Source organism: Sinocyclocheilus anshuiensis, unplaced genomic scaffold (genome assembly GCF_001515605.1).
Source record: "Sinocyclocheilus anshuiensis isolate Anshui unplaced genomic scaffold, SAMN03320099.WGS_v1.1 scaffold447, whole genome shotgun sequence".
Classification (NCBI taxonomy): domain Eukaryota; kingdom Metazoa; phylum Chordata; class Actinopteri; order Cypriniformes; family Cyprinidae; genus Sinocyclocheilus; species Sinocyclocheilus anshuiensis.
The window spans coordinates 4,630,127-4,643,813 of NW_015552615.1; the positions used below are offsets into that span (position 1 = coordinate 4,630,127).

At 35.9% G+C, this 13,687-nt stretch overlaps 4 protein-coding genes across 4 annotated transcripts in view; 2 read left to right on the forward strand and 2 right to left on the reverse strand.

The window, feature by feature from the left end:
* Nucleotides 1-2,622, forward strand: part of slc5a8l (solute carrier family 5 member 8, like) — an 8,846-nt gene extending 6,224 nt beyond the window's left edge. The window contains exons 9-15 of the mRNA XM_016457107.1: nucleotides 298-410; nucleotides 517-584; nucleotides 730-816; nucleotides 1,337-1,527; nucleotides 2,046-2,155; nucleotides 2,241-2,329; nucleotides 2,503-2,622. Of these exons, the coding sequence (XP_016312593.1) occupies nucleotides 298-410; nucleotides 517-584; nucleotides 730-816; nucleotides 1,337-1,527; nucleotides 2,046-2,155; nucleotides 2,241-2,329; nucleotides 2,503-2,622 (778 nt within the window). The remainder of the gene's footprint in view (nucleotides 1-297; nucleotides 411-516; nucleotides 585-729; nucleotides 817-1,336; nucleotides 1,528-2,045; nucleotides 2,156-2,240; nucleotides 2,330-2,502) is intronic.
* A 533-nt stretch (nucleotides 2,623-3,155) lies between these two features.
* On the forward strand, nucleotides 3,156-5,147 carry LOC107666020 (mucin-5AC-like). Its single transcript, XM_016457108.1, has 4 exons — nucleotides 3,156-3,234; nucleotides 3,941-4,451; nucleotides 4,542-4,706; nucleotides 4,996-5,147. The coding sequence occupies exons 2-4, from the start codon at nucleotides 3,962-3,964 to the stop codon at nucleotides 5,145-5,147; spliced, it is 807 nt and encodes a 268-aa protein (XP_016312594.1). The 5' UTR covers nucleotides 3,156-3,234; nucleotides 3,941-3,961.
* Nucleotides 5,144-10,307, reverse strand: LOC107666021 (synaptonemal complex protein 1-like). The gene is made up of 24 exons (XM_016457109.1): nucleotides 10,182-10,307; nucleotides 9,981-10,062; nucleotides 9,851-9,894; nucleotides 9,517-9,681; nucleotides 9,358-9,425; nucleotides 9,210-9,283; nucleotides 9,045-9,103; nucleotides 8,865-8,931; nucleotides 8,661-8,734; nucleotides 8,377-8,485; nucleotides 8,197-8,291; nucleotides 7,907-8,091; nucleotides 7,687-7,754; nucleotides 7,533-7,594; nucleotides 7,336-7,452; nucleotides 7,140-7,244; nucleotides 6,919-7,022; nucleotides 6,177-6,294; nucleotides 6,021-6,091; nucleotides 5,849-5,930; nucleotides 5,693-5,755; nucleotides 5,533-5,595; nucleotides 5,184-5,300; nucleotides 5,144-5,149 (listed from the first exon to the last, which is right to left on the reverse strand). The coding sequence occupies exons 1-24, from the start codon at nucleotides 10,305-10,307 to the stop codon at nucleotides 5,144-5,146; spliced, it is 2,124 nt and encodes a 707-aa protein (XP_016312595.1).
* Nucleotides 10,308-11,289: 982 nt separating this feature from the next.
* Nucleotides 11,290-13,687, reverse strand: part of slc16a1a (solute carrier family 16 member 1a) — a 13,311-nt gene continuing 10,913 nt past the window's right edge. Inside the window, exons 2-4 of the mRNA XM_016457121.1 lie at nucleotides 13,454-13,597; nucleotides 12,495-13,289; nucleotides 11,290-12,110 (exon numbers count right to left, since the gene is read on the reverse strand). Of these exons, the coding sequence (XP_016312607.1) occupies nucleotides 11,881-12,110; nucleotides 12,495-13,289; nucleotides 13,454-13,597 (1,169 nt within the window). The 3' untranslated portion in view covers nucleotides 11,290-11,880. The remainder of the gene's footprint in view (nucleotides 12,111-12,494; nucleotides 13,290-13,453; nucleotides 13,598-13,687) is intronic.

Sequence of the window (13,687 nt, forward strand, 5' to 3'; positions counted from 1 at the left end):
CCGTACCCACTGTGTATATATATATATATATATATACATTTTACTAATGATAGTTTTCTATATAAAAAATTTAATATAAAACTATATTAAATGTATTATTATTATAATTTGCTAAATTTTAAATATTTTTTGTTATATTTATTATAACAATTTGAAATATCAGAACATACTTAAATTAGAACATGAGAATTTAGCTGACACAAAGTGTGGGATCCTCTAAATGTTAGGTCATGATGTAACACAACATGTGAATTTTGTTGATGTCAGGTCAGCATTAATTGTATCTGGTTTCAACAGTACAGTGTCGTCGAGTATCAACGCTCTGGTGGCTGTCACAGTGGAGGACTTCATGAAGCCAGCATGGCCCTGGCTGACAGAGAGGCAGCTGTCCTGGATCAACATGGGCATGAGTGAGTTTCAGTGCAACAGCTGGATATACACTGACAACTGAAGCAGGACATGGTAGAGGAGGGGGATGATGGACTGACGTGTTAATGCTGTGCTGCTTATCTCTAGGTGTATTCTATGGAGGCGTGTGCATCGGTATGGCTGGTGTGGCATCTTTGATGGGCAATATACTGCAGGTAAATCTATTCTATACACAAAGCCAACATTTTAAATGCAATATTGCAGTACTGTTCCTGAAAAACTTGAATTTTTCACTGCATCAAAGGCGCCCTCTGCTGATAACAGACTGTAATGACACGCTATGAAACCCTTCCTCAACAGGCAGCTTTGTCTATATTTGGTATGATCAGTGGACCTCTCTTGGGCCTTTATTTGCTGGGTATGTTCTTCCGCTGTGTGAACTCCACGGTAAGAACGTACATCTCAATGTACTCATTACTACATTTCAAGTGTCATTTTGTGCATCTTTTTCAACAAATAACCAGTGTCTTAAAAGTGCACCAAGTAACGTTTTCCATAGAAACTGTTTGTGAACAGGGTATTTCTACAGTAGCTTCAGTAACTAAAAAATGCTTGCTTTTTACATCATTCTGCATCCACACTAATAGGGTTTCAAGACCACTGTCATATTAACAAAAGTACTTAATGCACTTTTAACACTAAACCAAAATTAAACTTTCACCCGGTTTCACAGACATGGCTTAAGGCGAGTCCCAGACTAAAACGCATGTTTGAGCTGTCTCAACTGAAAATATCTTGCTCTGACATATCTTAAAATGTGTCAGTTCCATTGTTCTGTCTCAAGATGCACACATGTAACGTTTTCTTCTAAGGCATTTTTATAAAAGCTACTTAAATATCTTAATTTAACTAAGGCCTGGCTTAAGCTAGTACCACAGATTCATGCGGATTAACTGTGTTCCTTCAGGGAGGTTTAGTTGGTTTGATTTCCGGCCTGGCTATAACGTTATGGGTGGGAATTGGAGCTCAGGTGTATCCTCCTTTACCTGAGAAGACCCTTCGGCTTTCCTTGAGTGTGGAAGGATGCATTGCACCAGATATGAATGAAACCACCACTATGACACCATTCAGCACAGTCCTACAAACCACAACTCCACAGTAAGCAATCCCATATTTGTATATATTTACAAAACAATTCAAAAGGTTGGGGTCAGGGTCTCTTATGCTCATCAAGCCTGCATTCATTTTATTAAAACACACCGATGCAGTTAATTTAAAAAATATTTGTACAATTTAAAATAATTGTTTTCTGTTTTCAAATATTTTTAAATGTAATTTATTTCAGTGATGTCAAAGCTGAATTTTCAGCAGCCATTAATCCAGTCTTTTAGGACATCATTCTAATATGCTGATTTGCTACTCGATAAATATTTCTTATTATCAATGCTGAAAAACAATTTCTGTAATTCTTAATAGTTTTTGTGGAAATGTGATACATTTTCAGAATTCTTTGCTAAATAGAAAATTAAAAAAATATATATAAATAAAAAATAATACTTTGTTTTAAATAGAAATCTTTTGTAACATTATAAATGTCTCTATTGTCATTTTTGATCAATTTAATGCAACAAACAGAAATCAAAGCTAACGGTAACTTGTCTCATGGCATTCTTCAGGCCAAGACCAGCTTTGGCAGACAACTGGTATTCATTGTCCTACCTGTACTTCTGCCCTGTGGGCATAATAGTGACCATGGTCACAGGACTAATAGTTAGTGCAATCACAGGTAAGGTGACTCTTTCTCATCTTCTTTTAGGTGTGGCAAAGAGAGTCAGAGATTGAACCTAAACTCTTATTTATCTTTACTTTAGGTGGCTGTAAGCAGGAGAAAGCTCGACCTGAGCTCTTTATTGGAAAATCAGATCTCATCTGCTTTGGATGCAGAAGCTCAGACTCAGAGGTGAGAGCTTTCATTACCAGTGTGACAAAAAAAAAAAACCCTCATAGAAACTGAATTTTATACATTGTTTTTTAGGTCTGAAATAGTATTTTTCAGTTAAAAAATAAAATGATAACAACAACATGCAGTAAGCTGACTTTGCATTTAATTGCATTTCATTCTTTTCTTTTTAGGTTTCAGACTTAATTGAGAAAGATCCCAAAAATATCCAAGGGCTGGAGAGTCCAGTTTTCTGCGACAATGAAATTGCACTGAAAAAGAAAGACTACAAGGAGAAGATCACTGAGTTTTGATGTGAAAAACAAACAGTTTTTGGATATGTTGTAAATAGTAAATTATGACTGTATTTTTTGTATGTTGAAATTGTTACGTGATGATGATACATTCAATCTTTTCAAACCTTTCCATGAGAGAAGCAAGAAATTATTTTTATTAGTCTTTTTATTTTTATGTCAATAGGCTACATTATACTGTATATGGGCTTTTCTCATAAACTATATCAAAATTCTGTGATTTTAATGATCAAGTTTTGAATACTGTAAAAGGTTTTGTAATAAATCTGAATTGTTTTGAAATAAAATTTGACAAATGATTACGTGTCAAACTCACTGAGAAATAAAGTAGCACTCAGGAAGAAACCACTGAAATCAAACAAGTGCAACAGAGTGAAGGGTTAAAAACACTTTGGTTACACACGGGTTAAACAATGGCTGAACACCTGCCTCCTCGATGCCGGTAAAGGAAGTCAGTCATTCAAGGCCGGCCCACTCTACCTGTTTGTTTGACGTGGAGCCGAGCTGTTTTCTTCAGGAAGTGGAGAGCGGAGCCTGCGGCAGGTGGGGGAGTGTAATAACTGCTGCCAGCTACTTCCTGCTTTCACTACCACCGTTTCTTTCAGCTTACAGGCAAGTTCTGCTCTTTTGTCCGATATTAATTCTGTTTTTATATAAACTACAACTATTACACAAATGAGACGGTGTAGGAGAATGAAAGCAAGATGAGAGAAAGAAATAAGAATTCGTTTCTTTTAAAAAGATCCATAACACACAGCTTTTGTAACAATAATGTATACTGGATGTAAATTCAACAGAATTGTCTGCGAAACAATTAAATTATGGGAAGCCACTTTATTAGGGTAAATCTGTGATGGGGGACATTTATAAATGGGTCGCCCATGGCTGTTTGTTTAGCCTATGCAAAACCATGTGGCTCTTTGTTGTCTTCGGTTTCATGTCAGCGCCATTTTAGACTATTATAATGCCTTATGTTCTTCCAACTTCCTGTATGTGTTCTTTTAAACAAAGTGTGCATTTCATTTTTTAATCAATGTATTAATAATTCAAATGTCTAGTACAAAAAAGGTATTTTGGTTAAGAAGAGAAAAAACATTGTTTAAATAATAAAATACAAAGGAAGTCATGATGCTACCTATTTACCAGAAATAAAAGTACTAGATAAATGGAAACTTTGCAAGCGCCTAACAGGAAACCACATGTCAACACCACATACAGATAAAATGCACTGAATTAGGTCATGCGCTGTATGAAAGTGTATGTCTTATCTCTTGACCTGTTGTGACTTATGTTTAGTATATGTTTTTGTTTTTTTAAGGAGCAAGCAGTTGCAACAGTTATGGATGTGTTAACTCTTCAGTTTTTGGTATGTGGCCAGCTAATATTGTTGTCGTTTGTCTTGAATAATATAACCGGTGCACAAAGGATCAGTATGTCACCATCAAGTTTGACAACTACAATAGCTCCACCTCTGAATGCAACAGGAAACCACACAGAAAATGTCTCAAATTTATCAAGCTATTCAGCATACAATGATAGCGCAACAACTCAAAACAACTGGACAACCCCCACCACTACTTTGGGACCCAACCAAAGCAATGTAACAGGATCAGCAGGGAAGCTAAACACAACAGAAAATGCTCAGACAACCCAATCAGCCACATCCTCAACATTCAACATCAGTTCAACAGCCATCACTTCTACAGACAACAGCACTCATAGCAGCAATGGAAGTGCTACATCAAGCACTACAGCAGTGACCCAATCCACTGCGATTATTTCTACTGCTGTAACTCAAAACAGCTCAGCTTCCTTCAATGAATCTCAAGGTAGGTCTGAACATAACCTAGCATTAATAATGTAAACCAAATAATGAAATATGTTTACCCTGCCTAACTACTCCTACCTCTATCTTAAAGCAGACGGTGGCCTGAATCATTCAGAGAAATCTCTGACCATTTTATTCAGCATTCTGCTCGGTGTAATAGTTCTGGTAATTCTGGGACATTTTATGTACAAGTTCGGCAGGAGCAAAGAGAGAAGTGTCCAATACACTCACCGCCGCCTCCAGAATGAAGATACAGGTTAGGAAAACCCATCTGTTAAAACTAGTATTTCCTTGTAATATGATCAATGATCTTATTGGTGGTGTTTTGCTAAGGTAACCATGATTTTTTTTAAATAGAATTTTTAAAAGACCTAGCAACCACTCATTACACCTTAGGTTAAAGTCTGATAAAGTTGTCAGGCCAATTTCAACACCATGCCGTCAAGTCATGGGCGATGGGCAAGCACATTTAATCTAGCATTTAGTTTACAGTAATCATAAAGAATAAATATTCACTATGAATGGTATTATTGTCCCTTTCATAGGTGAGCCGTTTGCACTGCCAGATGACACGCTGGTCATTTCAGGAGGACTCTATGATGGCCCTCAGATTTACAACCCCACCATGACAGTGCAGAACGAAGAATTCCAGACAGACGCATCTGGATTTGCTTCCATTGCATCAAGTTTAATTTAATTCTTCAGTTATAGCATTTGATAAAAAAAAATTCACCTCAAGGTTGAGTTGAGCCTCTGATGTTGATTTGTCTTCGAGGTCAGAGCTTATTTTCTGAAGCTCCTCCTTGTGACACTTCTCTATACTTTCTGAATCTTCCTTCAATTTAATAATCTGCAAGAAATATGTCAAACACTGTAACATGACCAGTTTTACTTCAGCACTGTTTTACTTCAAATGTATGAGAAAGCAGTGTATATGTGTATTAAATCTTGTCACAAAAAACTCGTCACAAATTAAATTAATTTTGGCTGACATTTCCAAGATCCTGTTTCATGTTGACTTTCAACATAAACTTCTTTCAACATTATTTGATCATTCAGAAAAATAATAGTAAATGATCTACCTCTTTTAGACATTCCTCTTTAGCTTTTGTTTTGGTCTCTAGTTTTGTTTTAGTGTTTGTTAGCTGAAAAAAATGAATAAATAAAAATTCTATTTAAAAATGTGTTTAATGAGTACAGAGAACAATAGTGTAATGTATGTCACAATATGATTTTTTTTACCTTTGACTCCAGTGCTTTGATTTGTTTGTCTTTTAACAGAAGTTCCCGCTTTGCGGTTTTGCCCTATTGGTGTGATTTTGATTTAACATGAATTATGGTTAGATACATGATTTGATACTCAACTAAAATAATTAAATAGTAAAAAAAAGAACGCACACTCTCCTTCAACTGCTGCTGAACATTCTTACTCTCTTCATCCTGCCCAGCAATTTTTGCAGATAAAATATCCACCTGCTCCCTGGAATATGAAATTGTATATGTAAGACAAAATATAACAAATAAAACCAAATTTGAAATGTTACAAGACGAAAGTCTCTTCTAATCTTACTGAAGCTGTTGTTTCTCTCTCTCAAGTCTCTCTATTTCTGTCTTCTCTCTTTCTGCATTTGCATCGCTTTTCTGTAAAGAAAAACCACAACATACAGCATTTGAGGATCTCGTTGTCATATTTACAACATACAGAGATTTTATTTAATTTACAAACCATGAGATGAGACTGAAGGACTTTCTTCTCTAAAGCACCACTATCAGCCTGTTGTTGAATGGTGTCCTTCTGTATCTGCAGGTCATTAAACTTCAATATCAGCTCCTCATATTTCTCCCTTTAAGAAGAAAAAAAGAGATTTCCATAAAATATTGAATGGATTTCAATGGTACAATAGCAGAATGGCCAAATACTTCATTTAATGAGATTTAAATGAACATTACAATGTTTTTATAGCTTATTTTCTTATAAGAAATGTAGGTCACACATTATTTTGGGGACCAGTTCTTACTATTAACTAATTATTGACTACGAGTTTTGCCTCAGTAAACTCCTATTTACAGTTTATTAATAGTTAGTAAGATTAAGTTAGTAAGTTGTTAAGTTTATGGTGTAGGATTAAGGAATGTACAATATGGTCATTCAGAATAAGCCATTAATATATACTTTATAAGTACTAATAAACCACTAATATGCTAGTAATATTCATGTTAATAAGCAACTAGTTAATAGTGAGAATTGGTCCCAATCTAAAGTGTTAGCCAAATTTAGTGTACATTCTTGTTTCCACATATAATAACTCGAAACACACATTCATCTATCTATTTACACTATCTGTATAGTATATGAAACAGTAAGCAATAAATTAGAGGAGCAAATGGCTAAACAAATTTACATTTATTGTTTTTAACATGAGTGGCTCAGTCCGAGATATAAAGATTAATTATATGGATGCTCTTACTTCTGCTGCATTATGTCCCTCTCCAATCTTTCTACCTCTTTTGATGATTTACAACTGCTCTCCAAAGCACCTGACAATTGTTCCTCCACCTCTTTTAATTTAGCCTGGATGAAAGATGTACAGATTCAATGTGAGTATTTAAGTTATTTGACCATGTTTCATCATAAAACTCATATAAATACACATGCTTTGTAATATAATCAAAATATAAACATATTGACCTCTTTTAAAACTACAACTTCTTGCAGCTCTTCATTGTCAAGTCTAGCTTTTGTCAGGGCTTCCTTCATGTTTTTATTTTCTGTGCTGACACTCTCCATTTCATCCTGAGAGGGGTGATTGTTAGATATGAAGCACATGCAGCACTTAAATTACTATGTTGCTATGTCAATGAATGCTTAATGACCTTTTCCTCACCTTCAAATCATTTGCCTCACTTTGTTGCTCTTCAAGTGAGGCAATAAGCTGGAATACCTGAACCTCCCTTGTCTTTAATTCCTCCTTTATAGACGAGAGTGAGTTTGACTTCTCATCCTGTTACAGAAACACTATGAGCTTGGTTTCATGATTGCAATTCAAAGAATGTGAATGCTCAAACAGAAGAAAATACAAACCAGCTCATCTTTGAGTATCTGTATTTGCTTGCTATGGTCCTCTTTCTGCCCTTTGATAACTTCTGCATGAAGATAGTGTAACCAATGATTTTAGAATGGTACTAAGCATGCAAAAAAATATCATTATTCATTAAGATAGACAGTTTTAACACACCCAACTCTGTGTTGTTGTCACTGAGTTCATTCACCAAGGAGCTTATCTTTGTCTCAAGGTCTTGTGCCCTGTGAAAACAAAGAAAGCATTTAATAAAAGATTAAATCAATTTTTAAAGTTCTTGATTAAATATTTAATTTAATTTTTTTCTGTGATAATGGTTTGAGATTTACAAAAAAATTATGCTAGGTCTTGTGCTGATATAGTCTCATTAACATACCTCTTTATCTCAGAAGTTAGTGAAGACTGCAAAGAATTCACTGTCAGCTCCATCTCTGAAAGCTGGTTTGACTGTTGCTCTTTGATGTTGTTTAGTTCCTGTAGTTCATCGTCTTTCTTTTGAAGAACTTTCTCATGGTTCTCCTTGCTTTGTTCCAGTTTGTAATTTAGGGCTCTCTGTTTTTCCTATGAACAGCAATACAATGCATAACATTAATTATTTTAATATTTATGTACTATCCTTACTGGTAAGTAAGTACATTTGTATTAAGACCTTGCAAAAGGACAAACCTCCATCTCCCATTTGAGTTGCTCTGTCAACCTGAGTTTCTCCTCAAGTGCCTCCCGGTCCTGTGTAACGCTTTGAAGTAATTTCTGATGTTTCCCTAAAAACAACAAAAGTGAAGCTAAATTACTTTTTGAAAAAAAAAATCAAGAAAAGACTGACGCAAATGTTTCATGCATTCTTACTTGCTGACTCCTCTATCACACTGGAGCTTTGCTGTGCCTCTTTGAGTTTTAGTGAAACATCTTTGAGATTGTTTTCTTTTTCTTGGAGTTCTTCTTGAAGCATAGCAACCTCAACAAGTCAAAGTCAAGCAACACAAAATACACGTGTTTTAGTCACAACAAGAATACAAAGACAGGTGAGTGTTACTGTATGCAAGATCTTTCAAAATCAAGATTATCAAGCAAGTGCTGCCCCCTTCAGACTAAATGAGTTAATTGTAAGGCTCATGAGCAAAGGTACTAACCTCCTTCTCCTTCACATGGCATTCACTCTCCAACTTCACTTTAAGATCCTCAAACTGTGCAAGGCATTCTCTTACTGTAGGTAGAATGTTAACAAAATGTTTGTTTAAATGTCTCAATTCATTGTGTCAAATATACCATATGCTTCAAATGAATTCACTTAATTAGTTAAAAATTATTAGAAAAATTAATTAAAAAATTAGCACATTTCAACATATCCTGCTGATCAGCTTCTGCTTGCTTCCGAAGAGCTTCAAATGCTGCCACCATCCTCTGCAAATGAACAAATTACAATGTCATGAAAAGGATTGTCCTAATCTAGGGTTCGGCCTATTGTCAACTATGCATCCATCTTAAATAAATAAATAAATAATTAAAGTAGTTACCTGAATATTCTCATTGTTCTGTAAGAACAGATCATGAGTTTCTTCCCGTTCAGCCTCAACTATTCAGGCAAAATAAAAAACACATTATTGTCCTCTAATAACTGTCAGTGAATTAACATATTTAGTGTTAAGCTACAGTATATTATAATATGCTCTCACACTTACACAGATTCATTTTCTCAGCAGATCTCTCAAATGTGTCCTTTAGAATGTTACACAAATTTCTGGTTGCATTGCTTCTGCATAATAAAGAATATAATAAATTATAATATAATATATGTGCTTATATAAAAATTACCCATGATGTACATACGTATTTCTAAGATCTTCATTCTCATTCAGTTGATCCTCTAATTTCATGCTCAGACCTTCATTTGCAAACTGCAAAAGACATAAGTCATAATTCTGTCTTTAGTGAAGCAGACAAAAAAAAAGAATAAAAATAAATCTACTACCTGCAAATCTGATTTACCTGAAGCTCTTGAATAGCTTTTCGCTGCGTCTCAATGGTTTTTCTGTTCTCCTGGAGCTTCCTGTCTTTTTGTGAAATCTCAGAATCTATTTTGAACTTCCAGAGTTTGATTTTCTCAGCTTCATCAAGCAATCTGGAGTACAGCTGGCTGGATCTTACTGATGTCTGTAATGCAAAAGCAAAACAGCTATTAAACTGCTTAGAGTTACTGACATTATGCATTTCACTGAATTCATAATGTGGACCTTAAACCATTATAGATTATAAAAAAATAAATGAATAATAATTTAAGCAGTAAACTACAATACAAAATGAAATAAGCATTTAACCTGACCTCCTCCTTTTCCATTGGCATGACTGCAGCCTTCTTCGTGCCCTCTTTAAGAACAAAGTATCAGGATTAATGGACTTCATTAAAACCTATTCATTACAGTACACCTTTCCATTTAGATTATAAATGTTACCAGTTCTTGATGTCTTCGTAGGAAGCACCATTTTGGATGGAAATGGCAGGCTGGTCTCCATATCTGAACACTTGTTATAACTCTACAAACAAAATGCACGTATCATCCCAAGTTACATTTAAATGTTCACACAGCAGTTTAGCAGCCAGAGGTCAAATAGCAACATTATAGCACCAACAGCGAATTTACAAGTTTGCCAACCTGGTTTGAAGGAGAAAAAACAGAGTTTTCTTCAAACAAGCCTGTTTCCTGAGGCTTCACTGCAGAAACTTGACTCAAATGAGCTCTTGGGGGCACCAGCAGTTTGAAGTTGAATGGTTTTTGCATGCTGTGGAGTCAAACGAATATATATCACTTCAAAAATCCTCAGAACTATATACCGAATAGTTTTATTGTTGAGTTTTTCCCTTTTGAGACACTAGCTAACGTTAGCTGAGAAACGTCAAGTCGAAAGTTGAGGCAGTTGAACAAAGGTAATTTTAGTAAATATTCCTCACAAATGATTTGATTTCCGTTACTTTCCCTCTTTTATAAACTACGTATATGTAATTAAACGTAATTTTAGAAACATTTCATTACCTTTTAAGCAAGTCACTCTAGCACTTTCTGAATATTTTTATAATTACTACGACTCCGTTTACCAACGGTTTTTACCCGAAGTCAGTTTGACTCACGCGACTCAGATTTTAAATGGTTTGCGCGGCGGATTCAATTTGGCAACAGCAGTAGCAACTTAAATGACGGCTATTAACCCCATGTCACTCGGGACTCGCGAAATGTAATATTTATTTACTTTTTTTAATATATATAAAGAACGCTAATTATAAGACAAGCATTAACATTTATAGCATGTTTCAAAAGTAGGCTACATTATTTTAATTCGGCGCCGCAGAGACCCAATGCAACAAAGGCGTTGAATTTTCACGATATTTTCAGACTGGTGTAAAAATACACTCCCTGTCAGTTGTTTGTCTTTTATTCAGTTATTTCCTAAAGCATTGTTTAACATACCTGTCACATTTATGAAAGGTGCATACAACTAAAGGTTAAAGCTTCAATAATATCAAATGGGTAAGAGGTCTGATGAACATTTTGCAAAAGAAGTCAGAGGTAGGCCTACTTACATCATAGTCATTCTCAAAAGAACACCAGGGTTAACCCCCAACACTTGAAAGGAGGTGTGAAGCTTTGTGAAATTTTTATTAAAATGAGAATCATTTTTATTTGAACCATTTTGCAACAGAAAATCACAAACATTTAAACCAACTCTGATATTAACTTATTTGGCATTTAACAAACTATTTCCCATTATGCTATACACAAATTGCTTTTGTGTTTACACAGTTTCAAACAAGTAAATAATCTTTTATCACTAAATTGCTAGACTACACACATAGACACACAAGAATACACCAAATAACGCTGACGCTGTCCACGTATACTGACAAAACAATGCATTAACCATTTTAACTTTGAAAATATTTACCAAATTATGTGTTTAATTTGTGCATATATTTAACAAGAGACAGTATTTGCATATCTACCGCTTTCACATTACTCCAGTCTCTTTTTTGTTAGAAGGCAACATTTGTTTCTTGCAGATTAATTCTTCATATATTCACTGATTTAATCTTTCTCTCACTCTCAGCGTACATAAAATGCCCCAAAATAATAGCCACAGTTCTTGTCCTAAAGTAAATGCATATGTTTTATGCTAAAGTTAAATTCTAAAAATAAAAATATCAATTGCATGACCATGTGCTCATGCAAGGCACTGAAATGTTTGCATCACTGCCTCAGTAACCTGTATAGTCCAAGATGGATGTCTGTAATCAAATCCTTGATGTAGAGAGTGCAGAAATGTAAGAATCACCCAGAATAAAACCAGGATCAGCTATTGTCACACAGTATCCTCTGCAGTATTGTCATCAGGTATTTCCAGTGCTTCCACAACCTCTTTGCCAGGCTCCTCCTGCAGATTGGCTCTCTTGGATTCTTCTTTTGCTTCTTTATCCAGTAGCCTGTAGTTGATGCCCATTCCGATGAAAAGAAACAAACTGCCAACCAGCAGGACAATTCCACAGCCCATGTATGTATATTTGTAGTCATGGTAGATGTCATTGAACTTTCCTGTGAGTGCAGACAATTATTATATATATATATATATATATATATATAAATCAGTGATCCAAGTGGAATCCATTAATGCATTTTCAACAAAAAGTGATTCAAATGTAGGTCATGCTTTTGCTTTCACTCACAAAAGTTTTGCAAGATAATAATGCACATTGCCCTAATCTATTCCTCATTATGCATCTTAATTTTGCAAAGGCATGCAGAAGTGTTTTCTTCTGGGACTGCATGGTTAACGCGTTTTCACAGAGTTGAATGCATCTGAATGCATTAAGGAAAGTTAATTTTAAATCATGTGACTGGTCATTTAACTACATATTGCCTTCACTAGTTTCAGGCGAATACTTTTTGTTATTTGGTATGCTATTTAAAACTACTCACCTAGTAAAGGAGGCCCCAGTAACACTGGCCCACATTCTACAATCGTCACCAGTCCCACAGCACTGGAGAAACGTTGAGATCCCACAAGATCCATGAGGGTCTCAAACAGCACAGAGCTCAGCCAGCCGAAGGCAAACCCAAAGAAGATGGCGTAAATCACGAACCCTGTGTAGTCTGTGGACAGAGGGGCAAGCAGGTGGCACACACCGTTAAGGAGAATGGATGCGGCAAAGAAGTATTGCACCCTTGGCCTGACCCATTTCGTGCTGGCAACTATTCCCATTGAAGGTCGTGCAACCATATCTACAAAGGCCAGGACAGAGAGCAGAAAAGCCGCCTTCTCCTTGGGAATTTCCTTACTCTTGGCGTAATTACTGAGGAACACAAGAGGAGAGAAGAGGCCGAAGAACATGACTACATTACCCAGAAGGTACAGCAAGAAGCCACGATGCTTGAAGAGCGTCAGATCGATAAAACCATTGATGATCGCCATCACGCTCTTTTGCTCTCTGGCTTCGCTATTACTGTTAGCAGCTTTAACAGCGGGTTGGGGTTTTGGCCCAATGGGCCTCATCAGTGATCCAGCTACACAACAATTCAGCAGAAGTCCACCCAGGATCAAGAAGCTCCCTTTCCAGCCGAATTGGTCGAAGAACCAGGTGTTCAGGGGAGCCAGAGTAGACAAAAAGACTGGGCTACCAGCCATAGCGATACCATTAGCTATTGGGCGTTTCTTGTAGAAATATTTGCCAATCATTGTGAGAGCTGGGTTGAGATTGAATGCCAGTCCCAGACCTGGAAAACATCATAACACAAAGTTCGAAATGAAAACAGGTCCCCTGGGTGATATTAAAATGTGTCACAAGAGTGTAACATCACTAGGAGTGCTATTACTGTAAAGTGCATGGGATAAGAGCAATGGTGTATGTTTAAAATTTTTTATTTGTTTTTAATTATACCTCCCACTACACCGACACAGAAGTACAAGCCTTCGACGGTATTGCAAAAAGAGGCAGCGATGAGCCCTGCTCCTGAGAGGCAGCCTCCTAAAATCATAATAGGCCGACTTCCATACTTATTGACCAGGATACTGCTGACAGGACCTGGAAATGAGATGCAAAAAAATAATAATTTTTCAGAATTTGCACAAAGCAGAGGAAACTGTATTTATTTCTGTAATCTGTATATATATA